General features: G+C 35.2%; 1 protein-coding gene across 1 annotated transcript; it reads left to right on the forward strand.

Annotated features, from left to right (window-relative positions):
- Positions 1 to 3,553: 3,553 nt before the first annotated feature.
- On the forward strand, positions 3,554 to 16,774 carry LOC107593097 (dipeptidyl peptidase 4-like). The gene is made up of 26 exons (XM_016282681.1): positions 3,554 to 3,594; positions 3,762 to 3,846; positions 4,271 to 4,363; positions 4,690 to 4,784; positions 5,293 to 5,367; positions 5,450 to 5,502; positions 5,662 to 5,731; positions 7,861 to 7,981; positions 8,123 to 8,277; positions 8,577 to 8,671; positions 8,752 to 8,884; positions 8,995 to 9,033; positions 9,134 to 9,232; positions 9,322 to 9,392; positions 9,471 to 9,524; positions 9,604 to 9,731; positions 9,848 to 9,895; positions 10,715 to 10,813; positions 10,912 to 10,981; positions 11,072 to 11,266; positions 14,134 to 14,188; positions 14,370 to 14,469; positions 15,012 to 15,070; positions 15,220 to 15,292; positions 15,775 to 15,848; positions 16,327 to 16,774. Exons 1-26 carry the CDS (start codon positions 3,592 to 3,594, stop codon positions 16,417 to 16,419), a joined length of 2,235 nt encoding a protein of 744 aa, XP_016138167.1. The 5' UTR covers positions 3,554 to 3,591; the 3' UTR covers positions 16,420 to 16,774.
- The last annotated feature ends 1,140 nt before the right edge of the window (positions 16,775 to 17,914 follow it).

The raw sequence follows: 17,914 nt of genomic DNA on the forward strand, positions 1-17,914 counted from the left end.
GAATGTCGTTAAAGCACATCACCTGTTAAAAGCAACTAAAAAAAAAGGATGTTTTAAATGTGTTGCGGCCCATGCTGCATTAGGCCATATTGAATTTAAGTGAGTGTGTGTGTGTACTTGTTTGCAGAGGAAGTCCGCTTTGTGGCAGATGAGACCGATAGTTCCACCTGAGCGCAGTCAATAAAGAATACACTATGATATTTGTTGAGCTTTTAACAGGCTTTTAAACCCTTGTTGTCTGCTGTTAAATGATTTCTGAAGATCCGCCGATATGGAAAAAAACATTCTTTGAAGTTTCCTTCAGCCTTTCTGAGTCGCAAATTTGAAATATTTTGTAAAATGTCATAATTCATTTTTGCTCAAAGCACTGCTGCAGATTAATTGCGTCACCAATTTTTAAGATCTACTTCCAAAGACGGTTGTAAACAGGCTAAAAACAGCGCACATGGCCTTTTACTGTTTCCGGCTGTTTTCTGTGACATCACATCTTTTCAGCCCCTTTATTGCAGGAGCCGTTCAGTGACATCAGTAGACTTTGATCTGATTGGTCAAAAGCTAAAGTCATCCTGGAATTGTGACTTGCTTATCGCAAAATTAGCACCATAATTACAGTAAACGCCTGTCTTGAATGCGTGGATGTGACCTTTCACTCCTATATGATAAAAATATTTCGTGAAATATCTAATCTGTCGTATTTTACAGCCTTTGACATTGGAAATGTATGTTATCTTTTATGTTATATTAGCTTGAGTCCTTTTGTTAGAAAAAATGCAATATGGTCGGTTACAGCCAGTTTGATTTCAACCCTTAATAAAATATAATAATATAAATAAATAAATACATATATTTTAAAAGATATTTTTTAATTATTATTATTAATTCTCAATTTTAGGTCATTTAGATTTAGTAATTTGATTGACGATAAAACGCAGCAGGTTTTTCAACCCAATAACATGATAAAACGTCACTACTTTATACAAGTTAAAAAATTCACATGCTGTGATTTGTACGAAAACATACGATTTTTAGAAGAAGAAAAAAATTGTTTCGTTAATAAGCATTCTACACTGCACAACGAATCTTTTATTTACATCGTATCTACACTTTGTTATAATGAGAGGATTCCCGAGCTTGCAGAACTCAGCAAACTCTACATTTTGAGTGGTGAGTGGATTCTAACTTAAACACTTCTGGGCGTTGCGTTCAAGAAATGAACAGATATGTCTGTGATTGGCTATTGTTCAATGCTGCAAATATGTTTCTGCAATATCAGGTGGGGCCCCCTGATTCCCCGGGGCCCTAAGCGGCCGCTCACCGCACTTATTGGTGAAGTCCACCCCTGGCTCAGTGGGGGTAAGCAGATTGCACAAAAACGTATAAGATTGTATGAATTTATACGAATTAGCGACCAGTTTCCCAAAACGTAAAATAGTTACGAATTGCCATGAGATAGTGTTGGTTTTTTTTACAACTTGAATAAGAACAACAAAAATTCAGTCGATGTGAATCATTTTAGTAGAGTCATTTAAAGAATTGGTTCAAAAGAACTATTAGTGTCATTGGCACAATGTTGTTATGCATTAAACGTTCTATCAAAATGGTCAAATATCGGCCTATAAATCATCTTTAATTAGTTTTCCTGTGACCGTTTTTGCCTTGAGTGCACTTTAAGTCTCTCTGAATTAATCAAATGACAATGTTAATATACAGTTTTATATTTCCAAGGAGCTCTTTCGATACTAAAAACTGCCTGGAAAATATTGACATCGAATTTCCCTGCAGCTCCCTCCAGCTAGTTATCCAACAGTTGTTCTTTCCTCTGTGGCTTTAAATGCAGTGGCAACACCGTAAACAATCATTGACTCTCGAGAAACCACAACTACACAGTGCACGACTGCAATCCACGGTTATAAAATAGCATTGAACACCACACCCAAAGGAAGCATATGCTTAGACACCAAAATAAATAAATACACTCACTCACACTCTTTCAAAGAACACAGAAACGACTGAAGAATGGAAAATCAATGCAATGCATAATGCTTTATGCCAAAAAGAGGTGTTCACCCTATTCCTGAATCATAATATTTGGAAATAAATGTCTAATGTGGGAGGAAATCCACTCTGACTTAATCAAATTGTTTATACAAAGTAGAAACATATGCAATCTAATTTTCAAAATGGCTTACATGAGGTTTAGAATAGCTTTTTAGGACTTAATTCATTAGCTTATGTTAAAATGTTTATTTTTATTTTAATATTATTCTTTTTTTTATGTAGTATTTGTGTTGTTAAATCCTTACAAACTTAAATCGGGGAACTTGTTTTCATATAGAGCGTGTGGACGCCAGTAAGCTAAGGTCAAACACATGCTTCATCTCCTTTAAAACAACTCGAGGAAGTGCGCCTATGTCAGCTCACATTATTTATTATTTGCTTTATCAATGACCATCATAAATTTTATGGTCTGAGAGACAATATGCGGCCTGCTGTAAAGCTGTGAGAAAACAGGCCCTTACAATATGTGCGAGGGAATGCTGGCTTTCCATATGCTTACATACGATTCATATGGAGAAAATAGCACTGTTTCTGAATTCCATTCTGGATAATGTTTGATGAAATACCGTCAAATGTTTGCTTTTTGCCTTTAATTCATCATATAGGCTAGGCCTAAATCATACTGCTAACACTTCATATTTTCATTAAAACACTTTTGTTTTTATATATAACTGAATTTAAAATGTAGGTTAAGTTTTAAAGCTTTGATTCATGAATTAGTTTAAACCGTTTTCTGTCATTAGTAGATCGAATTGTTGGGAAGTCCGATTCAAATCCGTTCGTTCGATGCTTCAATGAATCGAATCGGAAGATTCATAATCCAATCGATCAACGCTGAAAAGTGTCCACGTTTCATTTTTGTTGTAAAACGGCTGTTTATCACTTTTATAGAACATGTTGGACCAGTACCTGAACAACAAAGACTAGTATTTCAAATATGAAAAGCCTGTAAAAGCATTAATGATTCCCAGCAATTTTACCAATGCACGAGTTTTGTATTTATTTGCGCTTTGCAAATCATTTCGACCGAGTCATTATTACCAAATCGAATCAGTTCAAAAGCACGGTCAGAGAATTGGATATCACAACGCATACACGCTTCTCACGAGTCATCCTCACGGCTCATGTAATAAGGCAAATATAGAGCGTTTGAAAATGCAAATGTAAAATGATTTATTTTGCATGAATATTTGAGGGCACTGACTCTTTTCCCGCATAACATGCCATCGTGACAAACTCGAGGAAAGTTTTTTTTGTGTGTGTGTGTGCAGAAAACGCTACACTCAGCTTCATTATAGTTTTGGCATGCGTTACAGAAAAAAATACTGTATCACTGACTAAGACACCGCGTTTTAAAGGAATGCGAACTTTAATCTGTCACCATTTTATTGTTTCCTTTACAAGCAAAGTTGAGGTAATATTTAACACTCCTGCTCTATTCGACTCTCGGGAGCGTCAGCGCGCAACAGAGAACCCGAATTGCGCTGGTAAATAACGGAATTCTGAACCAAGACTCTCGCATTTCACTCTAAGATGGTCAGTAAGTGCTATATAGTGCAAATATCGAGTGCACAGTTTGTAAAAGTACGTTTTTAACTTTAGAAAGTTGTGCGTAAAAGCGCATTTGGAGAGCATCACAAGGTGCTGCGTTCTTTGCGTATATGATTGATTTAAAAGTGAGTGTTATTCTTGACATTTTTTAGGGAATTGGAAAATGGGTTCTGGCAGCATTTGGGATCGTAGTGATCGTTGTGTTAATAGCTGTTCCAACAGCCATTTTTCTCAACGGTAGGTGATTGTATATGGATAAATCCATGCACATGTGTTTGGATACGTTTATAAATATGCCTCATGAAATCAAGAGCTATTTGTGATTGATAGCTCTATCGATTCATGTTAAACTTATAAATGTCAAATTGTTAGTCAGAGATGATTTATGGGTGTGTAAATCTCACTGAAGTAATGCTGTAGTTAGGCTGTCACATGTGATTGGCTGCAGGAGTGCTTACATCAGTGTTTTAGATGCTGAACGGAACGATCTGCAGCTCTTATCTGAGCTCTTATCTTCCCCTCAATCTGAACTTTGTTACAGGATAATGATTTTGCTTATATAATTGACATTTTTTCATAAAACACATTGACAACGTTTGTGCTACAGTAAATCATATCTATCTATCTATCTATGATCTGTCTGTCTGTCTGTCTCTCTCAGAGGATAAAACTGAATCCCAGAGGACTTTTACTCTAGAAGATTACTTCAGTGGAACTGCAAGAACCAAGTCATACAACATGCGATGGGTCTCAGGTACAACAAAATAAATAATCCCTACAAATAAATATATAAACCCAAATATAAAGTATACGGTGACTGTACCGTGGTACACTGATGGTATCAAATAGCAACACTATGGTACTTTGACATATACCATGTACCATGTTTTTATATGGTTCTACCATATGGTATTTTTTGTGTTTTTAAGTGCATATTCATGTTATGTGGTATTTACATACCATGTCAAAAAAACATGGTAATACCATGATACTGTTTGTAAGTAAACTTCTGTAAGTGGATATTGACATGTTTTGCAATTAAATCATTTGCTGCACTATTTCTGCACTATTTTCATGCAGATGATGAATATCTTCACAAGACAGGAGAAGGTTCATTGCACCTGATCAGTGCAACCACAGGAAATGGAAGTGAATTTGTGAACCAACAGATATTTGTAAGAGCATTTGCCACATTGAACCTTTTCTGAATAGTAAATGGTGTTTTGAAATGTGGTTTGAATGTCACATGCTGGACGTGTGTGAACCATGACACTTGTCTAAGTGATTTCTATGATTTTTGTCAGATGGGCGATTAAACAAGTGAAAATCCCATACATTTACATTTAAAGACGTAGGGTTGGGTCTTTTTATAGTTGGCATGGTAAGCAACCACTTAGCAACTAGCTAGAATACCCTAGCAACCACATAGCAATGTACTAAAAACCAGTTTTGCACAAGAAAGCACCACTCGTCTTTCTTCAGAAATTCTGAAATGGTTTATTCGAATCAACCCATGTGCAACACAAATGAGTTTTTACATATAAATACTGACTTAATTTGGTAGCGTTTCTCTAGATCTGTTTGAAAGTCTGATAAAAGCATCTGTTAAATGGCTTAAATGTAAATGCACGTTTGTATTGATTCCTTGAACTTACAACGGTTATCTTTCTTTGATGTTATCAGTCCCGTGTGGCAGCTTTTGATTACATGGTGTCAGCGGATCGAAAATATGTCTGTTTCCTGAGCAACTACACTAAGGTAATCAATGAAACGCTTTGATGGGTAATTAATCATTTATCGTCTTGGTATCCAGATGTTTAATGTTGGCTTTCTTCACCAGCTATGGAGACACTCATACACTTCATCGTATTCCATCTACGACCTGGAAAAAGGGTTTGTTTCCTAGTGTTTTTACTTAAACAATCGTTCTATAAAGCTAGCTAGCTGTTTATGTTAGCAAACTGCATGCTATGGATCTCTGTGCTGTGTCATAACTGTGATTAATGATCACTTTGTATTTATTTAAGATGACTGACTTGCTCTTTATTTCAGGGAATTTATAAATACGGATATCCCACATGAAGTCCAATACTTAGCATGGTCACCAACTGGCCACAAACTGGTGAGTATCATATCAGTTTGCTACTTCATGCATAAGTTGTAATGTCATGTATATGTCATAAAACCTAATCAGTATTGTCGTCATTGAACTAGTTTTTAACCATGTCATCATTTATTCCTTATGTATATGAGGAACTTAGTTTGCTACATGTGCGAATATGTGCTTTTAAACAGTTTTGAGTAGGGATGGGCGTATCGATCCGAAGTATCGATATATCGATACTGACCCGAGTATCGAAAATATCGATACTCAAACAAAAAATATCGATACTAAGGTGCGCTTTATTTACCAGTGGTTTTGTTTATTTAACAAAAATAATAATAATAATAGTGCACACAATATGCATTGAATTGGACGAATAACCTTTGTTAGCGAGTAATTGTGTAGGATAGAACTATTTTCCTGCTCATCTGAACACACGCAAATGTTGCAAGACAGAACCAATCAATCACAGAGAGCATTCACTCACTGCTGACAGTGCATTCAAACAGGGCTGCGTGTCCCAAAAGTATCATAAGAAAGCATTAAAGCTTTTGGGAATGGCAGCCCTGAACAATGCTTATCAGAGGACAGAAAAAAAACATAAATGTTTGAGTTATTTCACAATAAACAAATTGAAATTGTAGCCTACATAGTTTGTGCAATTACAATTATTTAAATTGAACGTTGAAAGATAATATTGATCATGTTCTATTCTGTAATGTTAATAGAAATCATATACTGTCAGAATAAAAAGGTTGCATTTTATGCATACAACAGTCTGTCACTGGCAGTCCCTAATGGCAGTACAAAATATTGCACTAAATCAAAAGTTCAAATGTTACAAATAAGTTAGAATATTAATGTTGTAATACTGGTAGCACTAATATAAAAATGTGATGATATATGTTACAAAAAAGTAAAAATTCTGAAATACGCTGATGGTTGTATAAAGTTAAGTGGTTTTCATTACCCATTTTACTCTTAGTAATTTCATAATTTAATACATTTCATAATTTAAAAGTTTAGTGCAGAAGTATCGAATCGGTATCGATATCGACGATACTGCCTGAAAAATATCGGTATTGTATCGAAAACAAAGTAATTTGTATCGCCCATCCCTAGTTTTGAGGGTAGCTAACTAAAAGTAGCAGCGTTAACAACATTTTTGACAATAGTTAAAATGGTATAGCTTTTCCAGTAACAGATAATTTTTCCAACAAATAACATTGTAGCGTGAAAAAATTGTTTCAGTAGCTTGACAGTAGCTGTTTTCGAAAACAATGTAGCTTTTTTATCTTATAAGCTAATTTTTCCAACAGGTAGCTCTGTAGCATGACAGATGTTTGCGCACACAGTTTTTGTAGCGAAAAATTTAATGAAATATCGGGATTTATCAATATATTATGGGGTTTTCTAGTTTCATTGGTTATTTATTATAAAAGATACTTTAAGTGTTATGGTTAATTAACTAAAAGAAAGTGTAGCTTCTCCGGTAAACAAACACATTTTTACAAATAGCACTGTATCATGACAAAATTGTTTTGTCACATGGCTTTTCGATTTGGAACTAACTAAAACAATGCTATGAACTTGACTACAGTTTTCAGTAGCATGACAATAGCTAAGCTATTTTTGAAAAACAGTGTAGCTTTTCCAACTACAAGCTAATTTTTCCAATGAGTAGCACTATAGCATGACAGAGATATTTGTGCACACAGCTTCTTTTTGTTAAATGAGTTTAATGAATGAATTAATTAAATACTATGATTTATAAACATGGTGTTTGCTAGTGTTATTAGCTATATGTTCTAAAATATATATTAAATGTTGAGGGCTGTAGATTTTCCAGTAGCAAGCTAATTTCTCCAGCAAGTAGTATTGTAGCATGACAAAATGCTGGCTAAAATATGAGTTCATAATCCATAATATTGCTTTATCCAGTGAAAAAGTCCATCCTCTGTTGTCCACTCACATCAAAATCCATGGACTTATTTGTTAAGAACTGTTTTGGATTGTTTTCACGTGTAAACGGTACTTGATCAGGACAAGCTAGCTTCTACAAAACTGCTTGTTTTCCAAAACTCCAAAACCTTTGCACACATATTCCTACCCAACAAAAATGTGATATTCTTTTCAAATCCATGCAGGCTTTTGTTTGGAAAAACAACATCTATGTGAAGGAGACTCCCACCTCTGCATTCAAGCAGGTCACTACTGATGGAGCCCACAACCTGATCCTCAATGGCATTCCTGACTGGGTGTACGAGGGTAAGAGATACATATTTAATGAAGCTGATGAATGTTACCCATTCATAACAGAGGTATTTTACCTTTTGAAGACTTATTGGAATAGTTCACTGAAAATGGTCCAAAAAAGCAAGTGATCTTGTGCATCTGTTTTCTCTGTAGAGGAGATGTTCTCCACCAACTTTGCTCTGTGGTGGTCACCAAATGGGAGGTTTGTGGCGTACGCCAAATTTAATGACTCAGGAGTCCACAACATTGAATACACATGGTACGGAGAAGGCCAATATCCAGAAACGGTCTTAATACCATACCCCAAGGTAAAAGGAAAAAAAATGAATGTAAAGTAAAATGGGATGTTAAAGGAATAGTTTGCCAAAAATGAACATTTGCTGAAAATGAACTTTCAGGCCATCCAAGATGTAGATGAATTTGTTTCTTCAGCAGAACAATTTTGGATAAATTTAACATTATATCACTTGCTCAACAATGGATCCTCTGCAGTGAATGGGTGCCATCAGAATGAGATTTTGTTTCTTACAAACATACAGCTTTTTGCTTCACAAGAAATATTCCTTCAAAATATAATTTTTGACACTCCCATTTGCTTGTTTCCAAGGCCGGAACCCCAAACCCAACCGTCAAACTGTTTGTCTTCGACACAAACACATCTACGACCAATGAAGTCCTGGTTCCCAGTGTTGTTGGTGCAGGGTAAGGATTTTTGGAATTTGCATGAGTTCTTCAACCTGATGAAACAGTAATTTGACCTAAAACAATGTGTTTTATCACAGAGAGCACTACCTGAGCACTGTTACATGGGCGTCCGATGAGCAAATTGCAGTGCAGTGGCAGAAAAGAACGCAAAACTATGTTGTTTTGAAGACGTATGACTTCAACGGCAATGCTTGGACTGAAAGTTCACTGGTACCTCTTACTTCTTAGACTGTTGTAGAGTCACTGAATTGACTGAAGCTAAATCTTTATCCAATTGCAATTCTTTTTTCTCGTATGTGTTTTTTAAATTTTTTTTATAGAGTCAGGTTATCACAAGCAGCACGGGTTGGGTTGGCCGGGTATGAATTATTTGATTACAAAATTACCAGTTGATGTTTAATGCAGTGTTGAGTCAAGCTAATATGTCTGTTTGTTGGTTTGCTTGCTTTGTTTTCGTAGTTCTCTCCAGATGAACCTGTCTTTCGGCCGGACGGCGGCAATTGTTATAACATTATGAGTGACGAAGAGCATTTTAAGCATCTTGTTTATTTCAGTGGAGTGAGTTTACAAGTTATAAATTACAGAATTTAATCCAATTTTGTATATATAAAATGTATATTTTTATATTGTTCGATATTGTTTCCTAGACAGAAAAGAAGTTCCTGACAAGAGGAAAGTGGGAGGTCACTAGCATCCTTAAGGTCACGAACGATGCTGTGTAAGTTAATTTACTAGAAACTTCTGTCATTGAGTGTTCGAGATTCTTTCCTCAACTTTTTTTCTCTGTTTGCCACAGATACTATGTGAGTAACGAGCACAATGCAAGTCCAGGCCAAAGGAATGTTTACAAGTGAGTGTCACAAGCTGAAATCAATCAGATATTTTCATAGTTGAAAATTAAATAAATTATGCATTTGCTTTTGCGGCAGAATCACCATAAACAATGCTTCCCATTCTGAGCGCGAGTGTCTGACCTGTACCCTCAATGCAGACCGGTGCAAATATAATTCTGCCCTGTTTAGCACTGAAGGAACCTACTACCTTATGAGCTGTTCTGGTATGTCATGTATATTAATTTTTTATAGCACTTCTCTATATGCAAAGTACATAAAGCACACAAAAGAAAAAATCAATTAAATGTTCCCATCTCCTTTTATTTGTTTGTTTCTGAAGGTCCTGGACTGCCTCTGCATACACTGAGAAACAGCCGAGATGGAACAGGTACGGCTAAACATTAAAGTCATAAAAATCACTGGCATTAGCAGTTAGTTCACAGAGTAGCAGTTAGCATCCCATTCAAGTCCCATTTACTGAACGTTTTTCGATCACATCCCCACCACTTCCCATGTCCTCTACAAAAATAAAATAAAAAGTTATTCATTCATCATTCATTCATTTTTTATTTACATTTTCGTATATTATTTCGAAATATAAGTAATATACTGTAAGCATAGAAAGTGCTTATGAGAATATAATTTCAATATTAAAGCCATATGTGTATATTATACAGTAAAATATACAATATATATTGGAATACATGTATTTGAAAACAACTTAAAATTTGTTGCAGTACTTGTAATCACATTTATATAATTCATTCAAAAAAATTATATTCTATTAAAATATTACTATATTCTAAAAACTATTATTATATATCTGTATGTATTTGTATATATATGTATATAAAATACTTCCTTCAAGATTCTATAAAATTTCTGCCTAATTAATTGCAATCTAAATACCATTATGGTCTAGCGATTACAACTTTAACCCTTTAAGAGCACTATTTCCTGATGTGGTGTCCCTTTAGAAGGGCATAGCAGAGTGAGTTTCACTGTTTTCATGTATTAAAATTAGTTTAAATGTATTAATTAATTATAAAATAGTTTTTATAATTAATTAAATAGCATACTTTTTATATAATTTATTCGTTATCTGTCAAATATCAGGTTTGGCTAGCATTCAATATCAGTGCAATTCAGTTCAGTATCAGTTCAATTCCTGGTACTAACTTACTGAATTTCTCAAAATGGTTTTTAGAGGTGAGAGTTCTTGAAGACAACAAAGATTTGGAAAATGCTCTGCAGAACATCGCAATGCCGTCAGTTATGCACGGCACGCTGAAGATCGGAGAGTTCGGTAAGGCTGACTTTGCAGGAGAGCGAAAAATCTAATCAAATAACCTAGAAAATATGTTTGTTTTAAATCCTAATTTTGTGGGGGGGGGGTTTCCTCAGACCTCTGGTACCAGATGATGCTGCCTCCTAAATTCGACAAATCCAAAAAATATCCTCTGCTCATTGACGTGTAAGCTAGCTAAATTTTTTTGTGATCTGATGTTGAACTCTGATCTGGGTTTGATGGCCACTGCAGTCTTGATTCTTTCATATCCTGTAGATATGCGGGCCCCTGCAGTCAGAAGTCAGATTTCCGGTTCAGGGTGGGATGGTCCACATACTTGGCCAGCACAGAGAATGTGATCGTGGCCAGCTTTGATGGGAGAGGAAGTGGTTACCAAGGAGACAAAATTATGCATGCCCTCTACAAACGACTCGGCACTTATGAAGTTGAGGATCAGATAACAGCCGCTAGGTACAAATATGTATCCACACTGCTCTCAAGTGAATATTTATTGAAGTTTTTGTGCTGCAGACATGAATAATTCCTCAAACCATGTGTTTTGTTGAGGAGAGGTGAACTGTTACTTTACTAAATGATCAGACTGACAATTTTCCACCTTTTGGATATTAAAATGGTGAAAAAATCTCATAGACTTAAAATAAAGGATCCATATTTAAACTCTTTTGACTTGATTCAGTAGGCAACCACCCAGAATACAATGAAAACTACCTAGCAACACCCTAGCAACCAATATCTTAGAAACCATTTAACAATTCCTTAGCAACCACTCAAATCATCCTGGAAACTAACTGGATCCTGGATTCCACCTAGCAACGCCCTTTTGACCACCCAAATCACCCTAGCAACGACCTGTTGACCATCCACATCACACTAGCAATGCCATAGCAACCACTCAGAACACCCTGGAAGCTACAGTCTGTAGCAACGCTAGTGACCACCAAAATAATCCTAGCGATGTTCTAGCAACCACAGAGTTTAGCAATCTACAAGATTTACTAGCCCTAGTGATCACCCTGCAACCACCCTGAACCCTCTGGAAACTACCTAGCAACGCCCAAGCGACTACCATGAACAGTGAACACCACTTAGCAACATCCTTGAAACCCCCCAGAACACCAGGGGTGTCCCCGACTAAGGATTTTCATAGTCGAATCGGAATTTTCGAATCTTGCCGATAGTCAACTGATAGTCGAATCATATGTTTGGGGGCGGGGGGCAAAATACATTGCCAAGAGACTGTCATAATTACTGACGTTAACACACAGGGAAAATGTGTAACGGACGCCTCGCAGATACATTGTTTTATATTTTGATTAAAAGAGTTAACATTAAACGTCAGCGAAACCCTAAGAATTCACAACATTTTTTACAATAGTGCTCTCATTATAACGTTATGTATATGACAGTAGTTATTAATGTTCTGCATTTCTGTTTTGAACTGCATGCGTTGAAGATAGCAGGTTTTTAATCAATGGGATTTCATTTATTTCATATAGAATACGCTTCGTTATTTATACAACATAAAGTGAATATTATGACTTATAGGCTATCTGCTCAAAATGCCTCAAATGCACAAGTGAATGTGTCTGCACGGCTCTGAATGAACTCCTTTTCTTTATGCAACAACGTGCAGAAACACAGCAAACCGGTAGTTCTATGTGAAATAAGACATTTGAGTACCCCCATATAGCCAAAATAGCATGATCATAACGCCTCAGCGAATATTCGACTGTGAGATTGATAGTCGAATCAGGCTCCTCCTATCGAAGCATCGAATCTTTGACTATTCGGGGTCACCCCTATAGAACACCCTGGCAACTCCCATATCAATGCCTTAGTAACCACTCAAATCATCCTAGAAACTACCTGGCAAAGTCCTGGCAACCACCTAGTACACCTCGGAAATTTCACAACATACTAGTAACCACCCAGAGGTGCGTTTCCCATACAAAGATTTAACTCACTGATTAACCACCATAGTACGATGCATTGCTGTGGAAACTAACTGTTTCTCGACTGTTTCCCGAACACGGTCGCATCTCTGTCGTTTGAAACACATTAGTTCAACAATTTAGGGCCGTTGTTAATGACGTCACACGCATGTGGTGGAGTAATAACTTCTGCTAATTAATTGATTCGAGATCTCTGAGATGCTGCTGTATTGAACATGGCACCTGATGACCAATTTACTATGTTTTGTTCCCTGTCATTTTGCTTTATTTGATGTTTGATTCATCGCGGGTTTCCTCTTACGTCACGGGGTTTCCTTATTTATGCACATGCGCACTCTTCAAAAACGGTGCTTATTGAGGATGCGCTAAAATTTATCGATTAAAATGTATATATATTTAAATTGAATGGAAGATATAGATTGTACTGCATGTTAGCTTGCTTATTGTGCCCAAGAGCATAATTTAAATCCATAAGTCCATATGTCTTACTAACAAGAAACTATACTTCTAACCACAGGTCGAGAGCTGTAGTTCCTACCACGTAAGTTTGCGAATGTTCGTTTGAACTATGGTTTCGGGAAACACTGAATCATTGAACTATGTTGGTAACAACGGAACTTGCGACCATAGTTGGCTATCGATGCTTTTGGGAAACGCACCCCAGAACAGCTTGGAATCCACCTAGCAAAGCTCTAGTGACCACCCAGATCAACCTAGTAACGACCTAGCAACCATCCAGAACACCCTGGAAGCTACAAACTGTAGCAATGCTCTAGTGGCCACCCAAATAACCCTAGCAATGTACTAGCAATACCATGGAAACCATCTAGCAGCGCCCCTAATGATCACCCAAATAACCCTAACGACATCCTAGCAGCCACCCAGAACTCCTTGGAAACCACTTAGCAATACTCTAGCAACCACCTAGAATACTTCAGAAACCAGTTTAGAAACCAATTTTAGCTACAATCTAGCAACTTACCAACATCTTAGCAACAGCCCAGAACACTCCGGAAACCACCTAGTGACTTTCTAGCAACGTAACAATGCCCTAGCAACCACCCAGAACACCCTTGAAACCATCAAGTGACACCCTAGCAACAACCCAGAACACCCTGGAAACCATCTAGCGACACTCTAACAATCACCTAGCAACTTAGCAATGCTCTAGCAACCACCTTGAAGACCCTAGATACCATCTTGCAACATCAATACACTGAAAGATTGTAGTGAAGTATACTAGCAATATTTCACTCACATTTTAACTATAATAATTGGTTTAATCATATATTACATTGCATATAATTGACATTTGAATTTAATTTATTAGAAATTACAATTATATATTTTTTTCTTCATTTTTAGACACTTTATTGACATGGGTTACATAGATAAAAACAGGATTGCCATCTGGGGCTGGGTAAGTTTAATTACCAGAAATCTTTGTTCTGATATCATGAATCTGACCAACTTCATTTTGAGGGATGATTCGTGTTTTATGTGTCTTTAAAATAATGACACTTGCTTTGGTATTCATGCATTTTAAGTCCAAATACAACTTTTTGGGCCACTGTATAAGTAACCATGTGTTTGTGCTGCAGTCTTACGGCGGCTACGTCACTTCGATGGTTCTGGGAGCTGGAAGTGGAGTTTTTAAATGCGGAATGGCCGTCGCTCCGGTGTCAAAATGGGACTATTATGGTATGTTTTATGTATTATGGTCAATGCAGATTACTTGCAAATTGTGGTCTGTTACTGATTACACATTACATGATGAAAATTGTAGTTAAGTAACATAATCTGGATTGCACATATTAGGTAATGTAGTCTGACTACTTTTAGATTACTTTTAGATTACTTTTGACGTAGCTCGTTTGTCACATAGACTTCAATGTGATTATTGTGTACCATACTGATTAAAACACAACAAATAAAACAAAGAAAGAAAATAGATTTCATTCTGTTATCAATATCACGAAATCAATACATTTTGAATAATTTACTTCCATTGTGGGAATGTTATCATGTAATCCATAAAAAAGTTACTGTAATCTGATTATAAGCATTTTCAAAAGTAATGTAATCTAATTACAAGTACTTAATTTTCGGAATCTGATCATGTAATCCAGATTACATGTACTCCGTTACTACCCAGCACTGATTATGCTTTTACATTTCATTTTCCCATCATTGAAATTAATTTCTGTCATGTGATAAGAACGTTGTACTGTAATTTCCCCCAGACTCTATTTACACTGAGAGGTACATGCTGACGCCAGCGGAGAACCAGGCCTTTTATGGTGTAAGTTGTGCTTGGAAATTCTAAAATTGTTTGATAAACTCATTGGTTTCCCCATGATGACGTCACAGAGAAGCATGAGTCAGTTCTAAAATAACTCACGCAAGTGCTGCGTCACACGAGGTTTATGGGATGTTATTATTCTTATTCAGAATTCCACAGTGATGGAAAGAGCCAAGAACTTTAAATCAGTCCAGTACCTCCTGGTGCACGGCACCGCTGACGGTGAGATATGACCCGTCTCTCTATATCTCTGTCTCTTGTCCTGTCTCTGCAACTGAGCAAACTTAAATAAAACTTAAATAAATGGAAATGAAAGAAATTATTATGAAAATAAAAAAATTAGCTTAAAAAAAGAGTTAAAAAAGTGTTTTAATATTGTTCATTTTTATTAAATTATGTAAAATGCATAAATCTGATTCACTGAAATTTTGATATTCAGCTCTTATATATTTGTTTCTTTAAATATCCTAAAAATTTAATTTTTTTCAAGTCATTTTAGTTAATAAGTATTCAAAATATTTCCTAAAAACTGCAGAAATGTTTCCTTGATATTTTGAGTTTTAGATCAATAAAACTTTTTTAAAATTATTTTATTTAAATTTCATAAACATGTAAATATCTTTAAAATATCACCAATGACGTGACATTAAAGTGAAAACTCATCACATATTTTTTTTTCTTCTGTTTGTCATTGGTGCTGTTAGATAATGTTCACTTCCAACAAGCTGCTCAGATCTCTAAAGCACTCGTGGATGAACAAGTGGACTTTGATGCAATGGTAAGACAGCAGCAGAATTGCATTCTATTCATGCAAAGTTATTCTAATAAATTAACGAATATAGTAATACAAAAATATTTATATTATTACATGTTAATTGATCAAATATGAAAGTCTACATATATTAAGTAATAAAAAATGATGCCTACATTTATATCATAAATAAAAATATTATATATAAATTACTGAAAGTATTGCATACATATAAAAAGGTTTCTTAATTTGTGTTTTACATTTGTTTTATATATATATGCCTTTTTAAAATTGTCCTGCAGTATAGCAAATTCGTTTTTAAAAGTACACATTTAATTTAGTCTCTTAAAATCAATAACATTGTAAAACAATTAATAAACATGAATAAAAGAATTAGTATCATCAGAGTTTTTTGCATGTCAACAATCCATAAAACAGCTCCAAACAGTATTAAAATAGATATGTAAGTGTTTTTCACTGGTGATCTGTTCTGTCTCTCTGTCAGTGGTACACTGATGAAGACCACGGTCTCGGTGGATCGTCTAATCAGCACGTCTACACTCATATGAGTCACTTTCTGAAAAACTGCTTTGCTTGAACTTGTGAAACTTTCCACTGGACCAAATAAGCCCAGGACCCACAGCACTGAATCCACGTTACTTCCAGACCACTTGACGCACTCAAACGCGTCAGTCGTGTGTGATTCCCCATCAGCTGCCACTGAATCCACAAGAAACCCTTTAGCTACTGTACTGTGCTGCAATAACGGACTCGTTTTAGTCACGTTTATCAGTTTCAAATGTACAGTCTGAACAACTGAGTCATGAATATTTAGGACACCGAAAAAACATCGAAATACTTACTGGATAAACACAAAGCTTGATGAGCTAGCTAAAGAAAAATGAGAGTAATCTTTGTTTCCAAAAAAAAAAAAATGTATTTGAATTAAATACTCTCAGATTTAATTATTATTATTTATCATTAATAATAACTTATTTTAAGCTAGGGAGAGCAATATTGTGTATTTTCCAAATCAAGTTCATTGCCAGCTGTAACTTTTCATGTAAAGTACAAAAAGAAAATAATTAAAAAGAATATTCATGTTAATTTAATATTTTAATATTCTTAAATTCAAATATATTAAACTATAAAAATATTTTCACACTTTAAATATTTTTTATCAAGCTTAGTATCAAGTAATCTTATCTGAGTTTTTATTTGAGAAAATATTTATTGTATGTGCCATTACTTATAAAATATAACTTGTACAATATAGCAGAGATATTTTCAATCTGTAATAAAATGTTACAAAAATGTGCTCAATTGTTTGTGACTTATTTGCAAGTTTACACTTTACACATATTAAATAACATTTTCTTCAAGTCTAAGAAGTATGAAATATATTCAAAATTCATTCATTCTTACAAGCCAAGCCTCTTTTGTCTTTTACAAAAAATATATTAAAATATTTTTCTAGTTAAAGTAGTGATTTTATTGTTAACCTGATTTTATTAAAAAGCTCATTTATTAATAGCATTTTTAATACAATTACATTTTAAGTTTCAGTTTATTTTAAGTTTGTTATTAATGCACAACAAATTGTACTATTTTCAACAAAATAAATTAAAAACAACACATGTATAAATATTTGATATGCTAGTAGACAAAATCTGGGAATTTTTATATACTGTATGAAGAAACTTTGTCGACCACTTTTGTTTATACAATGTTGTCACTGACATATTAATACTGCATTAAAATGATTTGTGTTAATGAAAACACTGATTTTGATCAGTGCAAAGCATCTTGAGTTGGACATAAGAATTATGTGTGACTAAAAAAACACATGAAAAGTCCGTTTGTCACGTTCTCATGAACAGAGTATCCGTTTCCCCCTTTTGATTTTTGCCTACAGTAGCACTTCGCACGTAATTTTTCTCTGGGTTTATTTGCGAAAGCCTCCATCCTGCTGTCTCACACCTCCAGGATGGCTCTTATCTGGAGGTACTTTGGCACATCTCTCTCTTTACGCAAACACGAGCGGTTTCATCCAGAGTGGGTAATGGACTGATACTAATGCATCTGAACGCAAA

Source organism: Sinocyclocheilus grahami, unplaced genomic scaffold (genome assembly GCF_001515645.1).
Source record: "Sinocyclocheilus grahami isolate Dianchi unplaced genomic scaffold, SAMN03320097.WGS_v1.1 scaffold163.1, whole genome shotgun sequence".
Lineage (NCBI taxonomy): Eukaryota > Metazoa > Chordata > Actinopteri > Cypriniformes > Cyprinidae > Sinocyclocheilus > Sinocyclocheilus grahami.